This window comes from Pipistrellus kuhlii, unplaced genomic scaffold (assembly GCF_014108245.1).
Source record: "Pipistrellus kuhlii isolate mPipKuh1 unplaced genomic scaffold, mPipKuh1.p scaffold_m20_p_3, whole genome shotgun sequence".
Lineage (NCBI taxonomy): Eukaryota > Metazoa > Chordata > Mammalia > Chiroptera > Vespertilionidae > Pipistrellus > Pipistrellus kuhlii.
In genome coordinates, this window is record NW_023425529.1 from 11,362,550 (window position 1) to 11,384,108 (window position 21,559).

The 21,559-nt window shown below is 35.7% G+C and overlaps 1 protein-coding gene across 12 annotated transcripts in view; it reads left to right on the forward strand.

Annotated features, from left to right (window-relative positions):
* Window positions 1-21,559, forward strand: part of ANKS1B (ankyrin repeat and sterile alpha motif domain containing 1B) — a 757,254-nt gene that overhangs the window by 155,515 nt on the left and 580,180 nt on the right. For all 12 annotated transcript variants that reach the window (XM_036456619.2, XM_036456625.2, XM_036456621.2 and 9 more), the window contains exon 9: window positions 6,640-6,783. In XM_036456619.2, the coding sequence (XP_036312512.1) occupies window positions 6,640-6,783 (144 nt within the window). The remainder of the gene's footprint in view (window positions 1-6,639; window positions 6,784-21,559) is intronic.

Consider the following 21,559-nt stretch of genomic DNA (forward strand, 5'->3'; position numbering starts at 1 on the left):
GTCAAGGGCATGTACATTGGTTGCAGGCATATCCCCGGTCAGGGGTGTGCAAGAAGAAGCTGGTTGATGTTTCTCTCTCATCGACGTTTCTAGCTCTCTATCCCTCTCTCCTCCTCTCTGTAAAAAAAATCATTAAAATATATATAAAAAAAGAGGTAATTAATTTTCTATTAACTAAAAATTTTCCCACAAAGAAACTTTAAGCCCAGGTGGTTTACTGTTGAAAACCCGTTCTTAAAATAAAGCATGAGGTTTGTTCCCAAGTATTGTATAGGGTCAACATTACTATAAAAATAAAGAGATTAAAAAATATATGTTTTTATTGATTTTTAGAGAGTGAAGAAGGTGGGGGGGGGGAGAGAGAGAGAGAAACCTAGATGTGGGAGAAAAACATTCTGCACACACCATACCAAATGGGTCAAAGACTTTAACAGACACTTCCCCAAAGAAGACATACAGATGTCAAATACCATCTGCAAAGATGCTCCACCTCATGTGTCTTGATTGTGGTGGTGATTACACAGATGTATACATTTATCAAAAATGTCCTATCATACATTTTAAATGGGTGCATATTATGTATTTAAATAAAACTTTTATAATTTTGATCCTAAAGAAGAAACTATTTGAAAATTGGTATTTATTTATATATTATAAAATGACCTGCCATGAAGGATAGTTTAGTTTTCCAAAAGTTAACACATTTTGCCTTTCATACTCAATCTTGCTGAAATTGCAAACTAAACTTGAATAAACTTTATAGAGTAACCTTTAACTTTTTTGAAATTAGCTTTTGTCTCTTGTGCATAAACCTGATATTATTTCCTCTAATTTTGGAAGAATAAATAGTATTAAGCTAGAGTCTAATAAATATACAAACGTTTTAAGAGATAAAAGAACGTACACATGGATGTATTTTAAAATTGTACACTTGAAACCTATATAATTTTATTAGCCAATGTCACCCAAATAAATTTAATAAAATTTTTTTTAAAAGAACATGCAAATTGATCATATTAAAGTAGAGTAGCAAACCAAATGCATTCTTCTTTAAAGTTTCCCAGATGGCTATGAAAGGATGTCAACTATAAAAACAGGTAGCAGGTGGGGACAAAATGTGTTGGAACTGAGTGTCTTAGAGGAATTGTAAGGAATGCTTCATGTACTACTAAAAAGAGAACAGCTCTGGCCTGGCCAGTGTGGCTCAATGGTTGAGTTTCAACCTATGAACCAGGAGGTCAGGGCACTTGCTCATGCTCAGGTTGTGGGCTAGGTTCTTGGTGGGGGGCATGAAGGAGGCATCCGATCAATGATTCTCTCTCATCATTGATGTTTCTATCTCTCACTCTTCCCTTCCTGTCTGAAATCAATAAAAATATGTTTAAAAAAGAGAGAACAGTTCTTAATCTATCTTTCAATATTCTTTGCAACTAAAATGTCGCTCTAATAGCAGTTCTACCTTTCAATAAATATGAATTACTTTTGATAGTGGCAAACCCCCAAGTTTAGAATGTTACCATGCACAGTAACATCATTTTGGTGTGTGGATGTGAGGAGGTAGACTTAGTGTACTCATTGCATAAAGATTTGTTTTTTCCTCCATGCAGCTATAAATGCAAGTTAGAATTGATAGCTAATTCCAAATGATTCCGAGAGAAATTTTGTTTTTCAGAAAACTTACACGTTGTAGGGTTGGTGAGTTTCAGTAACCCAGAGGAATTGGCTGTGGTGAAAAGATAGCATAGGGTAGCATTGCAGAATTATTTTCAGAAAATTTTGAACAGATGTTTAGTGTTTTTAAGCTGATAAAAATGTCACATTTGACACTAAATTGTTTGAACATGGCTAATGCATTAAACTGCTATCTCTTTCTCAGGACTGAATGTAAGATAAGTGAGTGTGTTCCTCCGGAGTAATAAACATTACTGACCTGTATCTGTTTGATCATTGGCACTGTTATAGTTTTGATATAAATAAACCACCTTAGCATCTTACAATGTTCCCTGTCTCTCAGTGGCCCAGTAGGCTCTTATAACTCCAGTTTTATAATGTATTATAAAAAAATAACACAAGTGTATCTTCTTTTGCCATTGCCTTTCAAACGGACAAAAATGAATAATGCTTATGTAAGGTCATCTGTGTAATGGGATTGGCTATGCAAGTTTGGAGATAAGGTGCCCACTAGAGTTAAACTGCTCTGCATAATAAAGGTTAGAGGAATTTGAAGAGCAAATGGAAAAAAACCTGTGCGAGAAAGTAGATACCAAGGAACCTGGGCACTTCTTGGTGGAAGGGGAGGTGAAAGCACCCTTCTACCCAGCCATCATTCCCAGGAGAAAAATATTTTGGGGAGGGGTTCAGTTGTGCAATTTAAAGCCCACTCTCCTCGACTGTAGAGGTTTTGGTGAAATCTAAGTAGCTCACTAATGATTGGTGTGAATGCTCTCGTTATGAAATAAAGCAGGTGCTGAATTCAACACTAGTTTGTATATGAGATGAACACAGTGAGAGCAAGTGAAATATATATATGTGTGTATATATATATATACTATTATAATACGTTAAAATAATTAAATAAAATATTATATATATTCATATAATAACATTTTTATATTACGTTCAGATATCACCTCATAAGGAAATCCAATATCTTCAATGTTAGACTAAGGTAGCTATTCTAGAAGTATTTTTCTTTGATTGAGCTTAAATTTGTTTCCACATAGTACCATTTTCCCGAAAATAAGACATCCTCCGAAAATAAGACCTAGCGAGTGGAAAGATCAGACATCCCCTGAAAATAAGACCTAGCGCAATTTTGGGAGAAAAAATTAATATCAGACACTGTCTTATTTTTGGGGAAACAGTGTATTTATGTATTATGATATTTATTCTTTGAAACAGTATAGAACTGGTCCAATATTTATTCTGCATAATCTCTATGTATTAACCAATAAATCTAATAGGTTCAAATTTTATGTAAATTTAGGTTCATATTCTATGGAAGAATTTTCTGACATTTAGAACTTTAGGAACACAGTTGGATGTCGGTAAAAAGCTTAGGTCATTTGAAATGAAATAATCTTTGAGTTTGTATGTTCATGGGGCTTTCCCCCCACATATAATTGAAGATTGTTTAGTTTGGTAAAACCTTTCTTAGCCATCTTTAATTGTAAAGCAGCGAAGTGGAAAATTATGGTTTTAAACAGCTAATTTATATACTGTCTTTAGGGGGCAGTACTAAACCACTGATAAATTTAGAAGTCCAATGCGCTATCCATTGCGCCACGGAGCCACCTTAAACCACTGATAAATTTAGTTATTTTTGCTAATGCTATTGGTAATGACCACCATTAAATGAAATTAAAATAACAATAATAAGAATTGGGATGCAGTTATGTACATCTGTTAATATTGGTAAAAATTTCTGGGTAATCAAATGAGAATGATAGTTTGAAATTCAGTCTTTTAATAATTCATCCAACAATTATTAAAATCCATTATATATAACACATGGTAAGAGATACAAGTGTGAATAAGACAATGTTTGCTTTTAGATAACTTACAATTGAGTAGGATACTTGTACATGTCTGCTATGTATATGTACATAAGATAAATATAATAATGTAAATAACAATATTTATTGATAATTGTTTACTTGCCAGTCACTGTTAAGCAATTAATTTTTATCCTCATAAACCCCTGTTGAGTAGGAATTATTAAAATGCCTACCTTGAAGATAAGAAAGCTGGAGATTATTAAGATTATGTGATATAATTGGTGATGTGTGAACAGAGTAGATACATAAAGAGTTTTTCTTTGGGAAGGAGAAAGAGACATTGGAAGAAAAGAACGGATGTGCCTATGAAATATTGATAATTCTTAGTCAAGAATATAATAACTTATAGTGCCATGCCATCTCAACCTTGATGGTAAAACCAATTGTGAGTTTGTGAAGGAGATGCCTATTTGATCATTCTATTCATTTTTGTAGACAGCATTGATCATACTGATGCTCTTGCGATATTAAGGTTTTGGATATCCCCCAATATTTTCACCCAGATGATCTGTAGGACCAAAAATCCCTGTGATAAACATCTTATATTACTGATTTGAGAAATGTGTACTTATCAAAGTATGGGGCTATGTGCCAGACTGCAGAAAATTTCACTGGCTGTCAGAGATAACAAAATACTTTGGGGAATATCATCATACAGTAGAAATATATTAGCAAATATGCTTCTTCACTTTAAACTGTTATTGTATCAGCTTGGCTGTTCAATATACTGCCTTTCACAGGTCATTGTGCTGAATGAGAGGCCATGCAACACAAGGGTAAGGGTAAGCTTAGAGTCAGGAAGTTGGGTAGGAATTCTTTTTCTGCCACTTTCCAGCTCTGTGGCCTTGAGTTTCACCTGACCTCTCTGTGCCTTAGTTTAGTATTTACTTCAAGGGGTAGTTGTGTGAATTAAAATAATGAATAATAGTGCTCAAAAGATTATAGTTATTCTTTTTGCATCTTATGGACAGTAACTTATGATTGGAAGACTAATTGCTTAATTATTGGAAGTTGATTAAGGGAAACTTAAGATGTGAATGCCAAAAATTGTCCTATAAAGCTTTATATCTGATTTTTAAAAGTAACATTTGGAAGGTATGGGGGTGCTATTTGCAATTCAACATATAAAATATCTTTACTAACTTCAGTAGTCATGATCTATCAGTATTGTGCTGAATGATACTTTCCAAAGACTTTTAGGCAAACTTACTATCTTCCTTTTTTTCTAAAAAAAAAACTCCCCTTGCTGAGCATTTAGTAGGTTCTTTGCATATGGAATTTTTCTTCAGTTCTGGCAAAATTTCTCACTTTAGTTCTTTGATAAATTCCTACCAACTCCACATGGATCTCTTAGTTTGACCCCCTACTTACCTTAGCTTTTAACTTATTTCATTTTGTTCTATGTTCTGGGAAATGTCCTAACACTTATTTTCCAACTTCCCTGTTGGATTTTATGTATTTGTTTGATAGTATTCTGTTCTTTTAAAAATATATTTTATTGATTTTTTTTTTACAGAGAGGAAGGGAGAGGGATAGAGAGCTAGAAACATCGATGAGAGAGAAACATCAATCAGCTGCCTTCTGTACACCCCCTATAGGGGAAGTGCCTGCAACCAATGTACATGCCCTTGACCAGAATCGAATCTGGGACCTTTCAGTCTGCAGACCAATGCTCTATCCACTGAGCCAAACCGGTTTCAGCAGTATTCTGTTCTTGTTCAGGAATACAAATATCTTCTATTTCTATAACATTGTTTCTGTATATTTATTTTGTTCTCTGTTAAAGACTTCTTTTAAATTTGCAGTGAGCTTTTGGTTCTTGGTCAAATTTAACTAAAAAGTTGGAAACTGTTTGTCTGGGTGGAGTTTGTCCAGATGTGGCCTTCATAGCAGGCCTTACAGCACTGATCTCACCATATTTCTAGGTGCTGATAAATCTTTTCTCTTAGGAGGTTAATTTTTATAGCGAGAAATACATTCTACTTTCCTGTCTGGAGGACTATAACCCTAGCTGACATATTCTCTAAGGTAAATATGGTAGGCACTGGGGTTGGGTGGGATTCCTTATCTATTACATAGGTATTCACTTAATTTTTTTGTTCTTTTTTTGAGAGAGGCTTCTCTGCTCAATATGCATGGATTCTTAGAATTCATAATACCTTTGCTTCAACCTCAACACGAAAATAAATTTGCAATTCCTTGTCAGGTGGTAAAGATTTAGTTTCTTGGCTAGATGAGGGGGTGTAACTAGGGGGTCTAACTTTTTCTAATATATAGTGTCCATTCTGTTTTAGCCCCATTTGGCATCTACACATTCAGAAGCAGTGAATCTCTCCATTCATTAAGCCCTTTGGAGGGTGCTAAGGCATGAACAGGCCTGCTTCTTATTTTCTCCTCTTCTAGGCACTTGACTTTCAGTTTTCTCAAATTTCCTAAATTGGGTAATATCTACTCATCTGTTTATTATTATCCAAAACTTTTCTTGAGATTCCTCATCAGCTTTTAACAGACTCCTTTTGTCCTTGTCCTTATGGCTTAGACCATGTTCAAAATGGAAGTCCTATGATTCGTTTAAAAAGTACTACCCTTCTTTATCTGATAATATAACATGTTAGAAATCATTTTTTTTTAAAGGAGACTATGTTTTTGGTGACATTGTGAAAAAATGGGATTTTTAAAGTAATTTCTGTTTTAAAAAAGTATTTGCCTACTATTCTTCTGATTGCATTTAGAAATCATAAGATTTTTCTCATTTGTTGCTATTCAGCTATTACTTGGGTCATTTTCATGTCCTGTTCTTTGTTACGAACTTTGTATCTTATCAGTCTTTCCCACCCAATTTTTTCACTCTCAACTTAAAATTGAAATATATATATATATATATATATATATATATATATATATATATATTTTTTTTTTTTTTTTTTTTTTTTTTGGCTGAGTTGGATGGTGCAGTCACATAACTATGGCTAGAATTAAGTTGACTTGCTTGCTACAATACACCATAAAAATTTAAATTTAATGTTAAAATATCTAAATAACATTGATATAATACATTGGTCTAATATAAATTTAATTTCAGAGAACTTCATCTACAATAAATTTGTCACCAGGAGAAGTGGAAGAAGAAGATGATGATGAAAACACTTGTGGGCCCTCAGGACTCTGGGAAGCGTTGACACCTTGCAATGGATGTAGGAACCTTGGCTTCCCTATTCTTGCACAGGTAATGGTTTGCTTTTCTTAAGGTACAATAAGACATAAAAAACAGTTGCCTATGTTTTTAAGTAAATCCTTTTTCCCTCTGGAAATAGAGTTAGTATCTTGCTCGCTTTGTAATTTTTCTTTGGTTAAGGTCAGTAATATATTTATATAACTTGCTATACATATATGCATATGCAAACACATATTTTACATAATTTTATGTGGTTGTTTTATTTTGGTCATGTTGCTAGTTCCAGAAAAATGGAGTTACTCGTATGAGATTTTAATATTTATGATCCATAAATATTTATTAAAATGCTATTTGAAATTAAGTCATTATTTGTATTAAAATAATAAAAAATGGTTTACAAAGAAACATACTAGGGCTCTATAAGAGCATAGTGATTTTTTTTCTTAGGACCGTTGTAGAATAATGTGTGGCATTATTAGTACAACCCCAAAATGAGAGGCGAACAATAAAACATTGACTATAATTTTGAACCCATTTTGCTCTTCATTAAGTAATTTTAATTCAATTGTATCATCTTCAAATTCCTATTGTATTCTATGGACCACAAGCCCTTAGGGGAATTTCAGAAAAAGTAAAATAAGTCAAACACAGTTAAGAAATTTGAAACTACAATGAAATATTTCTACATAAAAATGAAAAAGCATGTTATAAACAAACAAAAAACAGTGTAATAGCAAAGGTATGCCTATGTACTTACATAAAGCATGGGGAGAAAAATAGTCCAGGACAGGAAATAATTCACAGTAATTGTCTAGAACAGTGTTATATCTCAAAACTATTCTTTCCTATTTTGCAACAAATATGAAGCAATTGTATCTAAGAAACCATAACATTTTTCATATCTATGTTATGGACAATTTGATGATATCCACTCAAATTCCAATATTAATTTATTGTGGAAAACTAAATAGAATAATCAAACCAACATATAGTACTTAAAAATTTTCTTCACCTTACTATGAACTGTTTATAGGACTTTAAGAGAATTTATCCTAACCATTACATAATTATTACCAATATGTGCTGGGCTGTGAGTTCCATAAAAGTAAGGAGAATGTATTGCTCACCATCCAAGGTCTAATGCCATCATAGTCCCTAGTGTATTGTCAGAATTAAGTAACAAATGTGTATATTCTAGAGTTTCATTTCTTCACTTACGTTTTTTACATCCAGATGCCCACCATCACCATTTGGTCAGTGTTGTGCACATTGATCACTTCTCTTTTGTATGAAGTCATTCTCAAATGTCGGTGCAGACTCAAATGTGGTATACTCCTCCTTGTCCAACTGTGCCTGTAGTTTATCCAGGGAGTACTAAACATGCCCAACTGTGGGCCTCTTTTGGTTATGTGATATGAAACATGGTTGGTTGTCCATGGTTGGCTCTCTCTTGAGACGGCTCCTCCACAACTTTCTTATCGCAGCTCATAGAGCGTCCTATTGCCCATTCTCTCTAGCAGGTGGGCTAAGGGGGGTCTTTTGCAGGTTTTTTTTGGTCTCTGAGTGACTGAGGACAGGGTGAGAGTGCTGATTACTGACTTTGCAGGGTTAGAGATGACTGCTTCTGCACCAGACTGTGCCCCTGAGGGGTGAGGGGAGGGGGAATCTGCAGATCTCCAGTCCTCCCACATGTCAGGGTGTGAGGAAGTCCAGGTATGAGGAATTCATTTTCACTCCGGGAGTACTTCCTTTTAAGCCAGACACACTGGTTCGCATAAAGCTCTGCTCTTTGATTTAGCAACCTCAGCTGCCAATCCCTCTGTTACTTTTTTCTGGAAACCAAATTCTCCTCCTATGCTTAATTATCTGAGGCTGTGCTTTTAACTCTTCTGCCCTTTGTGACCTGGGCCCATCACGTACCCTTTTCTCTCTGTTGTCCTGCAGCCCCTTTCTCATCACAGGGACACTGTCCTCTGGACCTCACTATGCCACCCTGCCTGCCACAGCTCAGCAGACCACCCCTCTCACCAGGGCCCCTCTAAGAATCCTAATAAATACTGGCAAATTGCTCTCAACAAGCATTAGGCAAATTTCTGTTAGGTCTGAGTTTAAAATATCCATAGTCTCTCAGCCAGCACTTTTAATTGTAGATAATTTAACTGTGGAATTTACCTTGAGGAAGGAATTGGGCAAGTAAACAGGTTGGTACAGGATGTTTTTCAAGGTGTACTGTATCAAAAAAGACAATAACCAAGAATAATATAGTACAATAGGGATTTGTTACATAAATTATGGAGCATTCTATGATATAATATTCTATATCCATAAAAATGATTATATAGTTTGCACTTATTGAAATGAAAAGATAACCTGGACTTTTAAAGGAGCAGAATGAACATATTTCAAACTAGCATTATGTGCATGGCCTAATTTATGTAAAATCGTGTGTGTGTGTGTGTGTGTGTGTGTGTGTGTTTGGGTTTGAAAGTATGTTCAGTGAAATGTTTAGGTACTTATATCTGGATGTTGTGGTTTTGATTTTTTTATTAAGTTAATTATTTCTGTTAAGAGGGAAAATAAAGTTGTTTTTTATAAGCAACTAATTTTTACAGCCATGATAATTTTTATATTTTGACACACCCTCAAATTGCTGATGAGATTTTTTAACCTTTTCCCTAAACATATACTCTGACTATACAGTGAAAAGAGCCTCAAAACATTAAGCTATGTTCTAGTCTTCACCAATTATCAGATTGTATATAAAAATGATCTGAGGAATTTTGCCAACTATTTTAAATATTGTCAATTTAATAAAGATTAAAATATCATTATTGGCACAACAATATATCCAACATATACATATATAAAGCAATGGTTTTTAAATTAAATCTATTGGGATAATATTGGTTAATAAAATTATCACCCGTTTATTGCATTGTGTGCTCACCACCCAAAATAAATTCTTCCATCACCATGTATTTGACCCCTTTTACCATTTACTATCTCCCACTTACCCCATTGCCCTCTGGTAATCACCATAATGGTGTCTGTGTTTATGAGTTTTTATTTGTTTGTCTTACTTGATCATTTGTTGTTCTCAGTTTTATATCCCACAGTCTTGACTTTTTCTGTCAGATTCCTGTTGCTTAGCATAACATTCTCAAGATCTATCCACGTTGACACAAATGAAACTATTTCTCTTTTCTTATGGCCGAGTAGTATTCCATTGTGTACATGTACCACATCTTCTTTATCTAACCATCTATTGAAGGACACTTTAGTGGTTTCCACATCTTGGCCACCATAAATAATGATGCAATGAACATAGGGATATATAGTATATATTTTGTTTTGCTTTTTTGTTTTTTTAAGAGAGCAGCATTTCTCTATTTAGGAGGTCAAGAAGTCTTTCTTTTGTTTCTCAGTAGGTGGCGCTAAAGCATAAGTCTTTTTTGTTTCTCTTGCATTGATCTGGCTTCTTGGATCTCTCTGCAGGGGCAGTGGAAAATGGTCTGATTTCCCTGGGGAGGTGACTGTCTCTTTGGTAACCAAGTCACTTCAGGGCACCAACCCCATGGGGAGATGTGGTGGATGAGTTGCTGAGCCCTAGAAATTCTAGTGCTACCCCACCTGACACTGCTGGCCCTGCAGTGCCATGGGTGGGACAGGCTGAGCTGGGAGAACCAGCTGGTGCCTTTGCGGCTTTGTTCTCCTTTCAATATTGGCTACAGCCAGACCTTAACTGCCTCACCACTGTATCTCCATCCTTGTCGCTGGGATTAGAAACAGCATGCTTCTGCCTCCCCAGCTCTCTGGGCTGCAGATCCTCGCTGGGTGCTACAGCATCTTCTGGGGCCCTCTGTGAGCTGGGAGAGGGTGAGGAGAAGTGCCAGGCCCCATGGCCTTGTTTTTCTGCCTGACAATGGCAGCTACTAGACAACCGCAGCCACACCTCTGAACTCCATCTCGCTGTTCTCCCCCAGCCTCTCCACCCCAACCCTGACATTGGCCTCAGCCCAGCACATATGGACCACTCCAGGCAGGATTGCTCCCTGTACCTGCCTGCTCCTCAGGGATTTGTCCCCTCTCTAAAGACTCACAATGAGCTCTGGGCCATGTCTGTAGCACCCATCTCTGCTCCTCTTCTTTTCCTTCCCTGGTTCATTCTAATTTGCCCACCTTCAGATGTTTTGATGTCTGCAGCTCAGCCATATTGGTGTGTCCAGCAGAGAATTCTTTCTTGAATTATACTGTTCAATTTGTTGCAACTTCAAGGGAGAGAGACCAGGGAAACTCATGCTGCCTTCTTCTGAAAGCCCAAAGTTATAGTTTTTGAGTCTTTAGTTGGTTCTATACGTCAAAAAGGACATTTTTCTTCCTTTCAGATGAAAATATCTGGTATTTATGGTAATGTATTTTTTCCTTTATTTATTGAAAGGCCTATTCATCAGTATCAGTTCTCACTGGCTTGTTCAAAGTCCTTATATCAAATGGTTCTGGTGTGTGTTGTTTTGAAACAAATAGGTAGCATTGGGCACAGTATAATTTGGGTGCTATTTAAAAATTAAAATGAAGATATATCAGTTTGCTTAAAAGCACTTATATGCCATGCACTTTTATTACCAGGCATTTATCTTAGGTTTCCATGAAAGCACTGAGTTAATTGCCTTGTATCCAGAGAAACCAGAAACTATTCTGCTTGTAGGGTCCACAGACTTTCAGAATTTTTTCGAATCTAGTCATTAGTCCAACAATAGTAGAACCTCTGTTATTTGGCCTGATAACCATCATGTGTAGCATTCTAGCAAGTATGTCTCTATTTTCCTGAATCTGATGAAGTTTTTCTGAAATTCCTCTTGCTAAACAAAAAACTACCTTATTTGTACTTGCCTCAATACTTAAGAAGCTCAGGTGGCTAAATATAAATTGACCTGAGATTAAGAAATTCTTTTTAAAAAAATATATATTTTATTGTTTTTTTTACAGGGAGGAAGAGAGAGGGATAGAGAGTTAGAAACATCGATGAGAGAGAATCATCGATCAGCTGCCTCTAGCACAATCCCTACTGGATATGTGGCCGCAACCAAGGTACATGCCCTTGATCAGAATTGAACCTGGGACCTTTTAGTCCATAGGCTGATGCTCTATCCACTGAGCCAAACTGGTTTTGGCAATAAATTATTTTTATGTAAATCCAGCAGCTTTCATTATGCTTGCTCTTAGAAAAGATTTCCATACAGCTACTCATTAGCTATTTGTAAACTGAATTTATGTTCCCTCTTCTCTATGTTAGTGTTTGTCATTGGGCACATCATTTAACCTCCTTAGGCCTTATTTTCATCATCCTTGAAACTGAGATGATCCTTTACATATCTTTCAACTCCAGAATAGTTATGGTTTTGTGATAGGGATTCCAAACAATAATTATGAGTCAAGGAATTACTTAGCTATCGACAGCTTTGGGAATTGTGATTCAACACATAGTCTTATTTTGTTGCTGATTTTCTTCTTGCTGAAACTTTTAAAAGAACCAACATTTGAAATGTGGAAATGACACAAATGGTAGCTTAATTAGCTGGCAGTCAGTGGGGGTAGTGCTTGAAACTATGTAATTGAAAACAAGAGTTACATATTTTATTTTATTTATTTTAAAATACAATTTAAAAGTATTTTTATTGATTTCAGAGAGGAAGGAAGAGGGAGACAAAGATAGAAACAGCTATGATGAGACAGAATCATTGATTGGCTGCTTCCTGCATGCCCCACACTAGGGATCGGACCCACAACCTGGGCATGTGCCCTGACCAGGAATTGAACCATGATTCATAGATTGATGTTCAACCATTGAGCCATGCCAGCAGGGCATGGGTTACATATTTTAAACAGAATTTAGTTGATTATGAACATGGGTGTGATAGGCAGATTAATCCTCCCAAAACATGTCCACATCTTCATGTTTACAACCTGAATAGCTGACCTTACATGGCAAAGGCAAATTTTACAGAAGTGATGAAGGTAAGGACCATGTGGTGGTGAGACATCCTGGATTATCCAGATGGACCCAATGTGGTCATTAGGGCCCTCCTGAGAAGCAAGCAGGAGGGTCAGAGTCAGAGAAGGAGATGTGATGATGAAGCAGGGTTGGAAGTGACGTGGTCACGAACCAAGGACTGGGGATGGAGTTCTCTGAAGAATAGGAAATGCCTCCTTCCCTACAACCTCCTGAAGGAACCAGCCCTGCCAACACCTTGATTTTAGCCCAGTGAGAATAATTTTGAGCTTTCAACATGCAGAACTAGTAAGGGAATACATTTGTGTTGTTTAAAGCTATTAAGTATGTGGTCGTTTGTTACAGCGGTTCTGGGAAACAAATGCAGATTTTGGTACCAAGAAGTGAGATGCTGCTGTAACAAATACATTAAAATGTGGAAGTGGCTTTGTAATTGTGTAGTGGGGAGAGGCCGGAAGAGTTCTGAGTAGCATGGGAGAATAAGACTAGACTGCTTGGGGAAGAAATATGAATCTTAAAGATCCTACCAGTGAGAGCTCAGAAAGAAGTGCTAGGTAGAGAAAACCTATGTTGTCTTAGAGAATACCTAAATTGTCATAAATAGAATGTTTTTAAAAACATGGATATTAAAGGCACTACTGGTAAGGCTTAAAAAGTGAGGAGAATGGTAGAGAACCTGTATAATCTTAGAGCAACCATTTTCAACCCTTCCTCCCCCCAGCTCCTTAATTTTAATCTCATGGCACACATAAACTAATTAGTAAAATTCTGTGGCACACAAAAAAGATTTTTTTTTTTTGCCAATCTGACAAAACACACACACAACAACATAGTATAATTTTGATTCTTTCACATTGATGGCTGTTGTTGTGTTGGCTGTTGTCGTTTTTTTTTTTTTTACATGAGAAGGAATAAAAGGGAAAAGAGGTCAGTGCCCCCGACTAAATAGTCAGGTACTGAAAGTTTTAAAAGTTCTTACACTCTTAATTGCTGTCTTAAAGAATAGTTAAATCATCATAAAGAGAATGTTGGTATACATGAATGTTAAAGATACTTCTGGTAAGGACTGAAAATTAAATAAGGAATATGTTATTGAAAACTGGAGGAAAGGATATACTTGCTGTATAGTAGCAGAAAGTCTAATAGAATTGTGTTCTGTAGTTATGTGGAAAGCAGAACTAGTAATTGATGAACTTGGATATTTGGCTCAGGAGATTTCCGAGCAAAATATTGAAGGTGAGGTCTTGTTCTTCTTGTTGGCAAAATGTGAGAGGAAAGAGATAAATTGAAGGATTTTTGAGCCGAAAGGGACCAGAACTAGATGGCTTGGGACTTTCTCAGCCTATCGGTATTGAAAAAAGATGCTAAAATTTGTAGGTTCACTGTAAAAAAAGTGTGTTCTGAAGAAGAGAAAAGGGGGCTGGATAACTATTTTTTAGTTCTTCAGTAGCATCAAAACATCAGATTATTTACTCACGCAGAAAGCTCTTTAAAGAGATTAGATGTGTGTCTCATAGATCTCTTAAATTCATTTTAGCACAATTCAGGGGTGGGATTAATCAGGCAAGATCTATGGAGGAGTCTCTAGTTTACTGGAATACGTTCCTGTGACATACGTGCGAGACCCACAAGGTTTTTCAATTCAGTGTATCAGCAGAGATACTGCCTGCTTGGACTGAAAGGAACAGGAAAAACACAAAATACAAGAGGCTGTTAGATTCCTAAAGGAATGGATTGTTGCAGAAAAGAAATAGTCTTATAAAACTATTCAACTGCAAATATATATTAACCTTTATGAAACAGGAAGAGGACAGAGGACAAGAGGACTCAGAGGACAGAGCCAAGGACGCAGAAGATAGAGCTGAGAATTACAAAGGATTATTCCTAGGCCTGAAACCTAATTGGATTTTCCCAGCTAGTTTTCTAAATTTCTTGTGGTTGTTGAAGTCCCCTTTTCTCTTTTATTTCTCTGTCTTATAATTGTTATCCTAAACTTACTTTTGTATTTAGGGAGCAAATAATTTGTTTTCTAATTTCAAAGATTCACAGATGAAGAAGAATTTTATCTCAGGCTATTTTAGAGTGTCACCCATACCTGTATTAGCTGATGATATTTTGGACTTCTGAGCTGTTGAAATCTAGATGAGAATTTGAGTTTAAGTTGATGTTGTAATCTCAATATCCTCAATACCGGAGGTTGTTAAGATATGGTGAATGGATTTTACATGTGGATGGATGTGAATCTTCGGGGAACGGAGAATGGACCATGAGGAATAGAATAAGGCCTCCCTTCCTCCCTCCCTTCTTCCCATCTTCCTTCCTTCACTCCCTCCCTCCATAAATCTCTAGTGTTGTAGTATCTACAATAGAACCTGTGAATATATTGGTAAAGGGACTTTGCAGATCTGATCAAGATACGGATATTGAAATAGGGAGATTTTCTTGGAATTTTTAGGTGAACACAATATAATCATCAGGGTCCTCAGAATTATGGAAAGTGATATGAGGAGGAAAGCAGAGAGAAATATAAAAATGTTATGATGCTAGCTTTGAAGATGGAGGAAGGAGCTATGCACCAAGGAATGCAAGAGGTGTCTTGAAAATGGAAAAGACAGGACACAGTTTCTCTCCTAGAGCGTCAGGAAGTAATCAGTCCTGCTTTCACCTTGATCTTAGCCCGAAACTTCTTTTGGACTTCTGATCTCAATAACTGTCAGAGAATAAATTAATTGTTGTGTTAACTACTCAGTTAATGGTGATTTGTTACAGTGGCTAAAGGAAGCTATATATATGACTTTGCCTTCATGGCACGGGAAATCTAAACCATGAGGCTTCGGAGAAGAGAAGAGAGCCAAAAAATGATTAACAGGACAGCTACAGAGCCTATGAGGTTAATCTAACCAACATCACAAGCAAAATAGAAAGAAAAGTACATGCTGGCAAGATATTAAGCAATTAATGGAGTGCAAAAAAAATAGAAGCTATTTCATTTTAACTCAAGATACATTCTCCTTCAAATAAGCTTAGGGTCTTGATAGAAAAAATAATGATATCAGCATGCCATCCATAAATATAAACATGTTAATGTGACTCACTGATCATATTTTGTACTGTCTGCCTATGAACAAAACATGGGAAACTTGGCCAACGTCTCAGGATAGAACATAGATGTTTACTAGCTTGACAGCATATAAGTAGAAGTGTAGCTAAAAAAAAAGACGGTGGGTAAAAACAAACAAAAAATAAGAAGACAGCAGGTAAAGAGAGGGTTGAAAAAATGAAAAAGCTGCACAGAAGCTAATATCTTCATTTTTAAAAATAGGAAGTCAAGAGATACTGTCTAAATCAATGAAACATAACAGACAAATATAATTTAAAGTTAATTATTTAAAGCCACCAAGCTAAATTTATCATAAAAAAAAATAGCCACATTTTGCCCTAGCCAGTGTGACTCAGTTGGTTAGGCATAGTCCATGCACTGAAAGATTGCTGATTCTATTCTCAGTGAAGGCACATGGATCCATCCCCAGTAGGGGGTGTGCAGGAGGCAGCCAATGGATGTTGTGCTCTCACATCAATGTTCCTCTCTCTCTCCCTTCCTCTTTCCGTAAAAATCAATTTTTAAAAATAACCCCATTTAGAGGAAGAGAGAATGGAGATAAATATACTGTGAGTAAATTAAATACTTACAGAGAAATAAGATATTTTATGTACAATGCCAGGTGGATATTTAAAATACAGGAGGGACCACTTTGTAAAGTATAGGATTGTCTAACCATTGTGATGTATACCTGAAACTAATACAAAATAATACTGAATGTAAAGTGTAATCAAGAAATAATTTTTAAATAAATAAAGTTGATGAACCGAGAATCTCAGAGACATGTTGCTTAGAGATGTGATAAACTTGAGATTTACTCTGGGGTGTAACAGAGTCAATACTTATTGATTGCTTGCTATAAAGCAGGTGCTGTGATGGGTTTCAAAGATTTGTAGACAACTATAAAGCATTGCTTTAATGTAAAAATGCTTAGTCCAGAAAACTAACATAATTTAAGTGATAAATTACTAATGTTAAATGGTTTTGTTATCATAAAAACAAAATGTAGACTGTATACAGAATAAATATTGAGATTCCAAAACTTATGTTCTAAAAACAAAAACCCATGTATAATATAAGAACAGAGATAGAAGAAACCTTAAGAGCAATATTAGAGATACTATTTAAATATGTATGGAGGTCTCCAGTTTTAAGATTGCTGAGTCCACACTAGCAATATTCCACTGTAATGTAAGATTCAACCAATTGGTTAAGAGATAAAAATCAAATGATTATGAACATTAAAAAGTTAGAGACATGATAACTAGCCTCTCTAGATGATATAATTACCTAACTAAAAATTCAACCGGAGCATTTTTATAAACCACGATGTAATTTATAAGATAACCACGTATAAGGAACCTATCCAAAAGTCTACAACTTTCCTATCTACCAGCAACAACCAGTAAGAAAATACAATGGGAGCTGAAACCAGTTTGGCTCAGTGGATAGAGCTTCGACCTGAGGACTGAAAGGTCCCAGGTTCGATTCCAGTCAAGAGTATATACCTTGGTTGCGGGCACATCTCCAGTAGGGGGTGTGCAAGAGGCAGCCGATCGATGTATCTCTCTCATTGATGTTTTTAACTCTCTTCCTTTCTGTAAAAAGAAAATCAATAAAATATATTTAAAAAAAAAAAAAAGAAAATACAATGGGGAAAATATTCACAATAGAAACAAATATTGTGAAATAATCAGAAAAAAACAACAAATGTAGATATTTGTGTATTTTAAATTACTATATAACTACTTAACAACATAAAAAAAGACTTGAAAACATAGAATGTTTTTATATTATACTCCTGACTGGGAAGATTCAATATTTTAAAAAATGACAATTTTCTCCTAATTGATTTGGCATTGTTCTATTAAAGTTCAATAGGTAAGGTCTAACCCTATAAAATTTTTTAGAAGAAAACGTATAGGGAAATCTTCATGACATTTGATTTGATAATGATTTCTTGCCAAAAACACAAACATAAGAATAAAAATAGATAAATTGTGCTGAATCAAAAAAAAAAAAAGTTTCTGTGCATCAAAGAATACAATCAACAGCATGAAAAGACAACCTACAGATGGGGACAAAATATTCACAAATCATATATCTGATAAGTAACTAATTAAACTCATATTTACATAATGAGTCATCATGATTTTTTACAACTCATGGCATTTATTGTTTTCACACAATATAAAATATTTATTGCAAAATAAAATCTTGTTTCAAATAATTCAAACAATGTTCAAATAAGTGAAGTAGGAAGTTAATTCCCTGAAAAATTATGCCTTAGACACAACAATTATTACCAGTGTAGTATATACATTTTCAGACCTTCTAAGCACACACAAATAAACATTACATATAAATTAATGCACCTATATGAAATTAGTTTGTACTATACAGAGTATTCTTTAACATATAAATACTACCAAAATTTTCAGAGTCCAACTAACCCTAACAGAAAAAAAAAATCAATTTGCATTGGTATAACAAGGAATTTATATAGGAACTTGCATTTATATTGCAAGATCATCATAATAATTCTATAAATAGGAACTAGCCTCCTCTTTTTAAAAAATTGGAAGCAGATGATAAGTTTCTCTTCCAAGGTTGCACAGAAAATAAATAGCAGTTGGGACAATTACTTCAAATAAATTGTAATGCTCATCAGAGCAAAATCCATATAGTAGAATTCTTATTTTATATCATTCACAATACCTGGCACAATAGTATAAAAAAAATTAGGGCATGATGTATGTTTATATTATTTCCTGTGCTATATCCTACACATAGCAAATAGTCAATAAATACTTGTGGTACAGATGAGTGGGTAAATGAATAAAATAGGGAAATGTGGAAGGATTCTAAATGAACTAAGATTCTTATCAAACCATCCTTTTTAACCTGTAAGATAAATAATAAATTTAGCAGCTCAACTACCCGAGAAGCGCAAAATAAAATTGAATACACAATCGACAAAAGTGATTTCAACCCTAGCTGGTTTTGCTCAGTGGATAGAGCAGTGGCCTGCAGACTAAAGAGTCCCAGGTTCAATTCCAGTCAAGGGCACATGCTCAGGTTGCAGACTCAATTCCCAGGGGGGGGGGGGGGCGCGGGGGAGAGGCAGCCAATCAATGATTCTCTCTCATTATTGATGTTTCTATCTCTCCCTCCCTACCTCTCTGAAATCAATAAAAATATATTTAAAGTGATTTTAATAATTGCTGATATCTTCTTTAACAGAGAAATGCTATAGTGAAAAATATTGGGCAGTAGACAGTACACAAGTTTATTTACTGTGAGAAAGTAAGTCTTCTTCAAACAGTTTTTTTTTTTTTAAATAGAAAAGTATTCACATGAGTTTTGGGTTGAAAAATAATGAGAAAACCTAAGCAAATTAATCTCTTGAAACTCAATTTTTCAAGGTCAAGTGAAAATATTTCATAGGATTGTGGTGAAATTAAAGGGAGATAAGAACTGCAAATTGCTTATCACTGTACCTGGCATATGCTGGGGACTCAGAAAATGCTAGACATTATTATTAACATTATTATTATTACTACTAGAGGGCTGGTGCATGAAATTTGTGCATTTGGGGGGGAGGAGTATCCCTCAGCCCAGCCTGTACCCTGTCCAATCTGACATCCCTGTCACTAATTTGTGTGTGTGTGCCCTAATTTGGCATGTGCCCTAATTTCCATAGCCATTGCATAGCCAATCCAATATTGCTGGTTCCTAAAAACTTACCTACCTGCCTGTCTGGTTACCCCTAACCTCTTCTGCTTTTCAGCCTGATAGCCCTCCAACCACTTCCTGCTGGCCTGATTGCTGCCTAACTGCTCCCCTACTAGCCCAATTGCTACCAACTGCCCTCCCCTGCAGGCCTTGTCACCTCCAACTGCCCTCCTCTGCCAGCCATCTTGTGACAATGAGGGGACAACCATCTCATGATGGACATGGGGGCAGCCATCTTGTGGTGGCCATCTTGTGACAATGTGGGGGCAGCCAACTTGTGATGCAAGGAAGTGAGGGTCAATTTGCATATTATCTCTTTATTATATAGGATTATCATAATACTTCCCTAAAATACATGAAAAGGAGCCTTTCCAATGATAAAGTTTTAGTTGCTGTTTTAAAAGTTATAAAATTGACTGCATGAAAATCTAGATCAAAATGAATGCTTGACAGTAAAGCAAAAATACATTCTTTTATAAATGTCCGCATCTGCCTAGATACAGCAACAGGCATCTGCTCCTGGAACAAGTATGCAATAGATGAAATGTCTACTGGCCTAATTTCCATAGCCATTGCATTAATTATTGGGTCTAGTAATAATTAATGTCGTTTTAAAACATTTGTTTAAAATCTTGTTTGGCGTTGACTTGTGTTGACATAACCTTCAAACACGTGGTATCTACAGAACGTGTGAAGTGCAATTAACAAGTTTTGCTTGAAAAAGTTTGTGTTTTGTTTGGTTATTGTTGCAAAACTAGGGCTAAGAAGATGGCGGATGAAGAGCATATTCGGCACTGCATGCTTTACGAGTTCCAATTAGGAAGAAAAGCAAGTGAGGCTGCAAAAAACATCTGTAGTGCTCTTGGTCAAGATGCAGTTAGCGCCAGAAAATGCCAGCGTTGGTTTGAGAAATTTCGCGAGGGAAATTTTTCGTTAGATGACAAGAGTGGTCGAGGCCGTGTGTCCAATTTTGATCAAGAAGCTCTTCAAGCTCTTTTGGTGCAAAATCCTCAAATTACCCAACAAGAGCTTGCGACAACTTTAAATTGTTCACAAAAAACAATTTCCAATCAATTGCGTGCACTTGGCAAAGTCCAAAAGTTTGGAAAATGGGTTCCTCATGAGTTGACCGACAACAACCGTAATCAAAGAGTCACAATTTGCAGTTCGCTCCTCTCTCATCAAAACCGTTTGCCGTTTTTAGAGCAAATTGTTACCGGAGATGAACAATGGGTGCTGTATGTTAATTTGAAAAGGCGGCCTCAATGGTTGGACAAAAATGAGGCTCCGCAGCCCACGCCAAAACCTGACTTGCATGCGAAAAAAGTGATGTTGTGTGTTTGGTGGAATTTTAAAGGAACTCTTCATTATGAACTTTTACCATCTAACCAAACCATTACAAGTGCAGTGTATAGTGCCCAATTGGAAAGGTTAGCCCAAGCTTTAAGAGAAAAAGAACCCGCGCTGATTAATCGGAAGGGCGTAATTCTTCACCACGATGACGCACAACCGCATACTGCAAGAATCACTGCTGAAAAACTGCGCCAGTTGGAATGGGAAGTTCTCCCTCAACCTGCATATTCTCCTGATATTGCCCCTTCCGATTACCATTTGTTTCGTTCTTTGCAAAACTTTCTTCTTGGAAAAAAATTTAATAATGAAGAATGCCTCAAAAATGCATTGACCAAATTTTTTGCATCAAAATCACAAGAATTTTACAACAGAGGGATTAAAATGCTTCCTGAGCATTGGGCACAAGTAGTAGAAAACAACAGCAACTATATTGTTGATTAAATTTTGTTGTATTGTTTAAATAAATTCGATTTAAAAAGTATTAGAAAACGACATTAATTATTCCTAGACATAATAACTCATGTTCTAGAGATACTCTGGAGAAGAGCTTCTTAGATCCTAATTTTCTCTTTTTTTCCAGATTATACTATATTTTATCCTAGAAACTTTTTTTAATTGTTTAAATTATT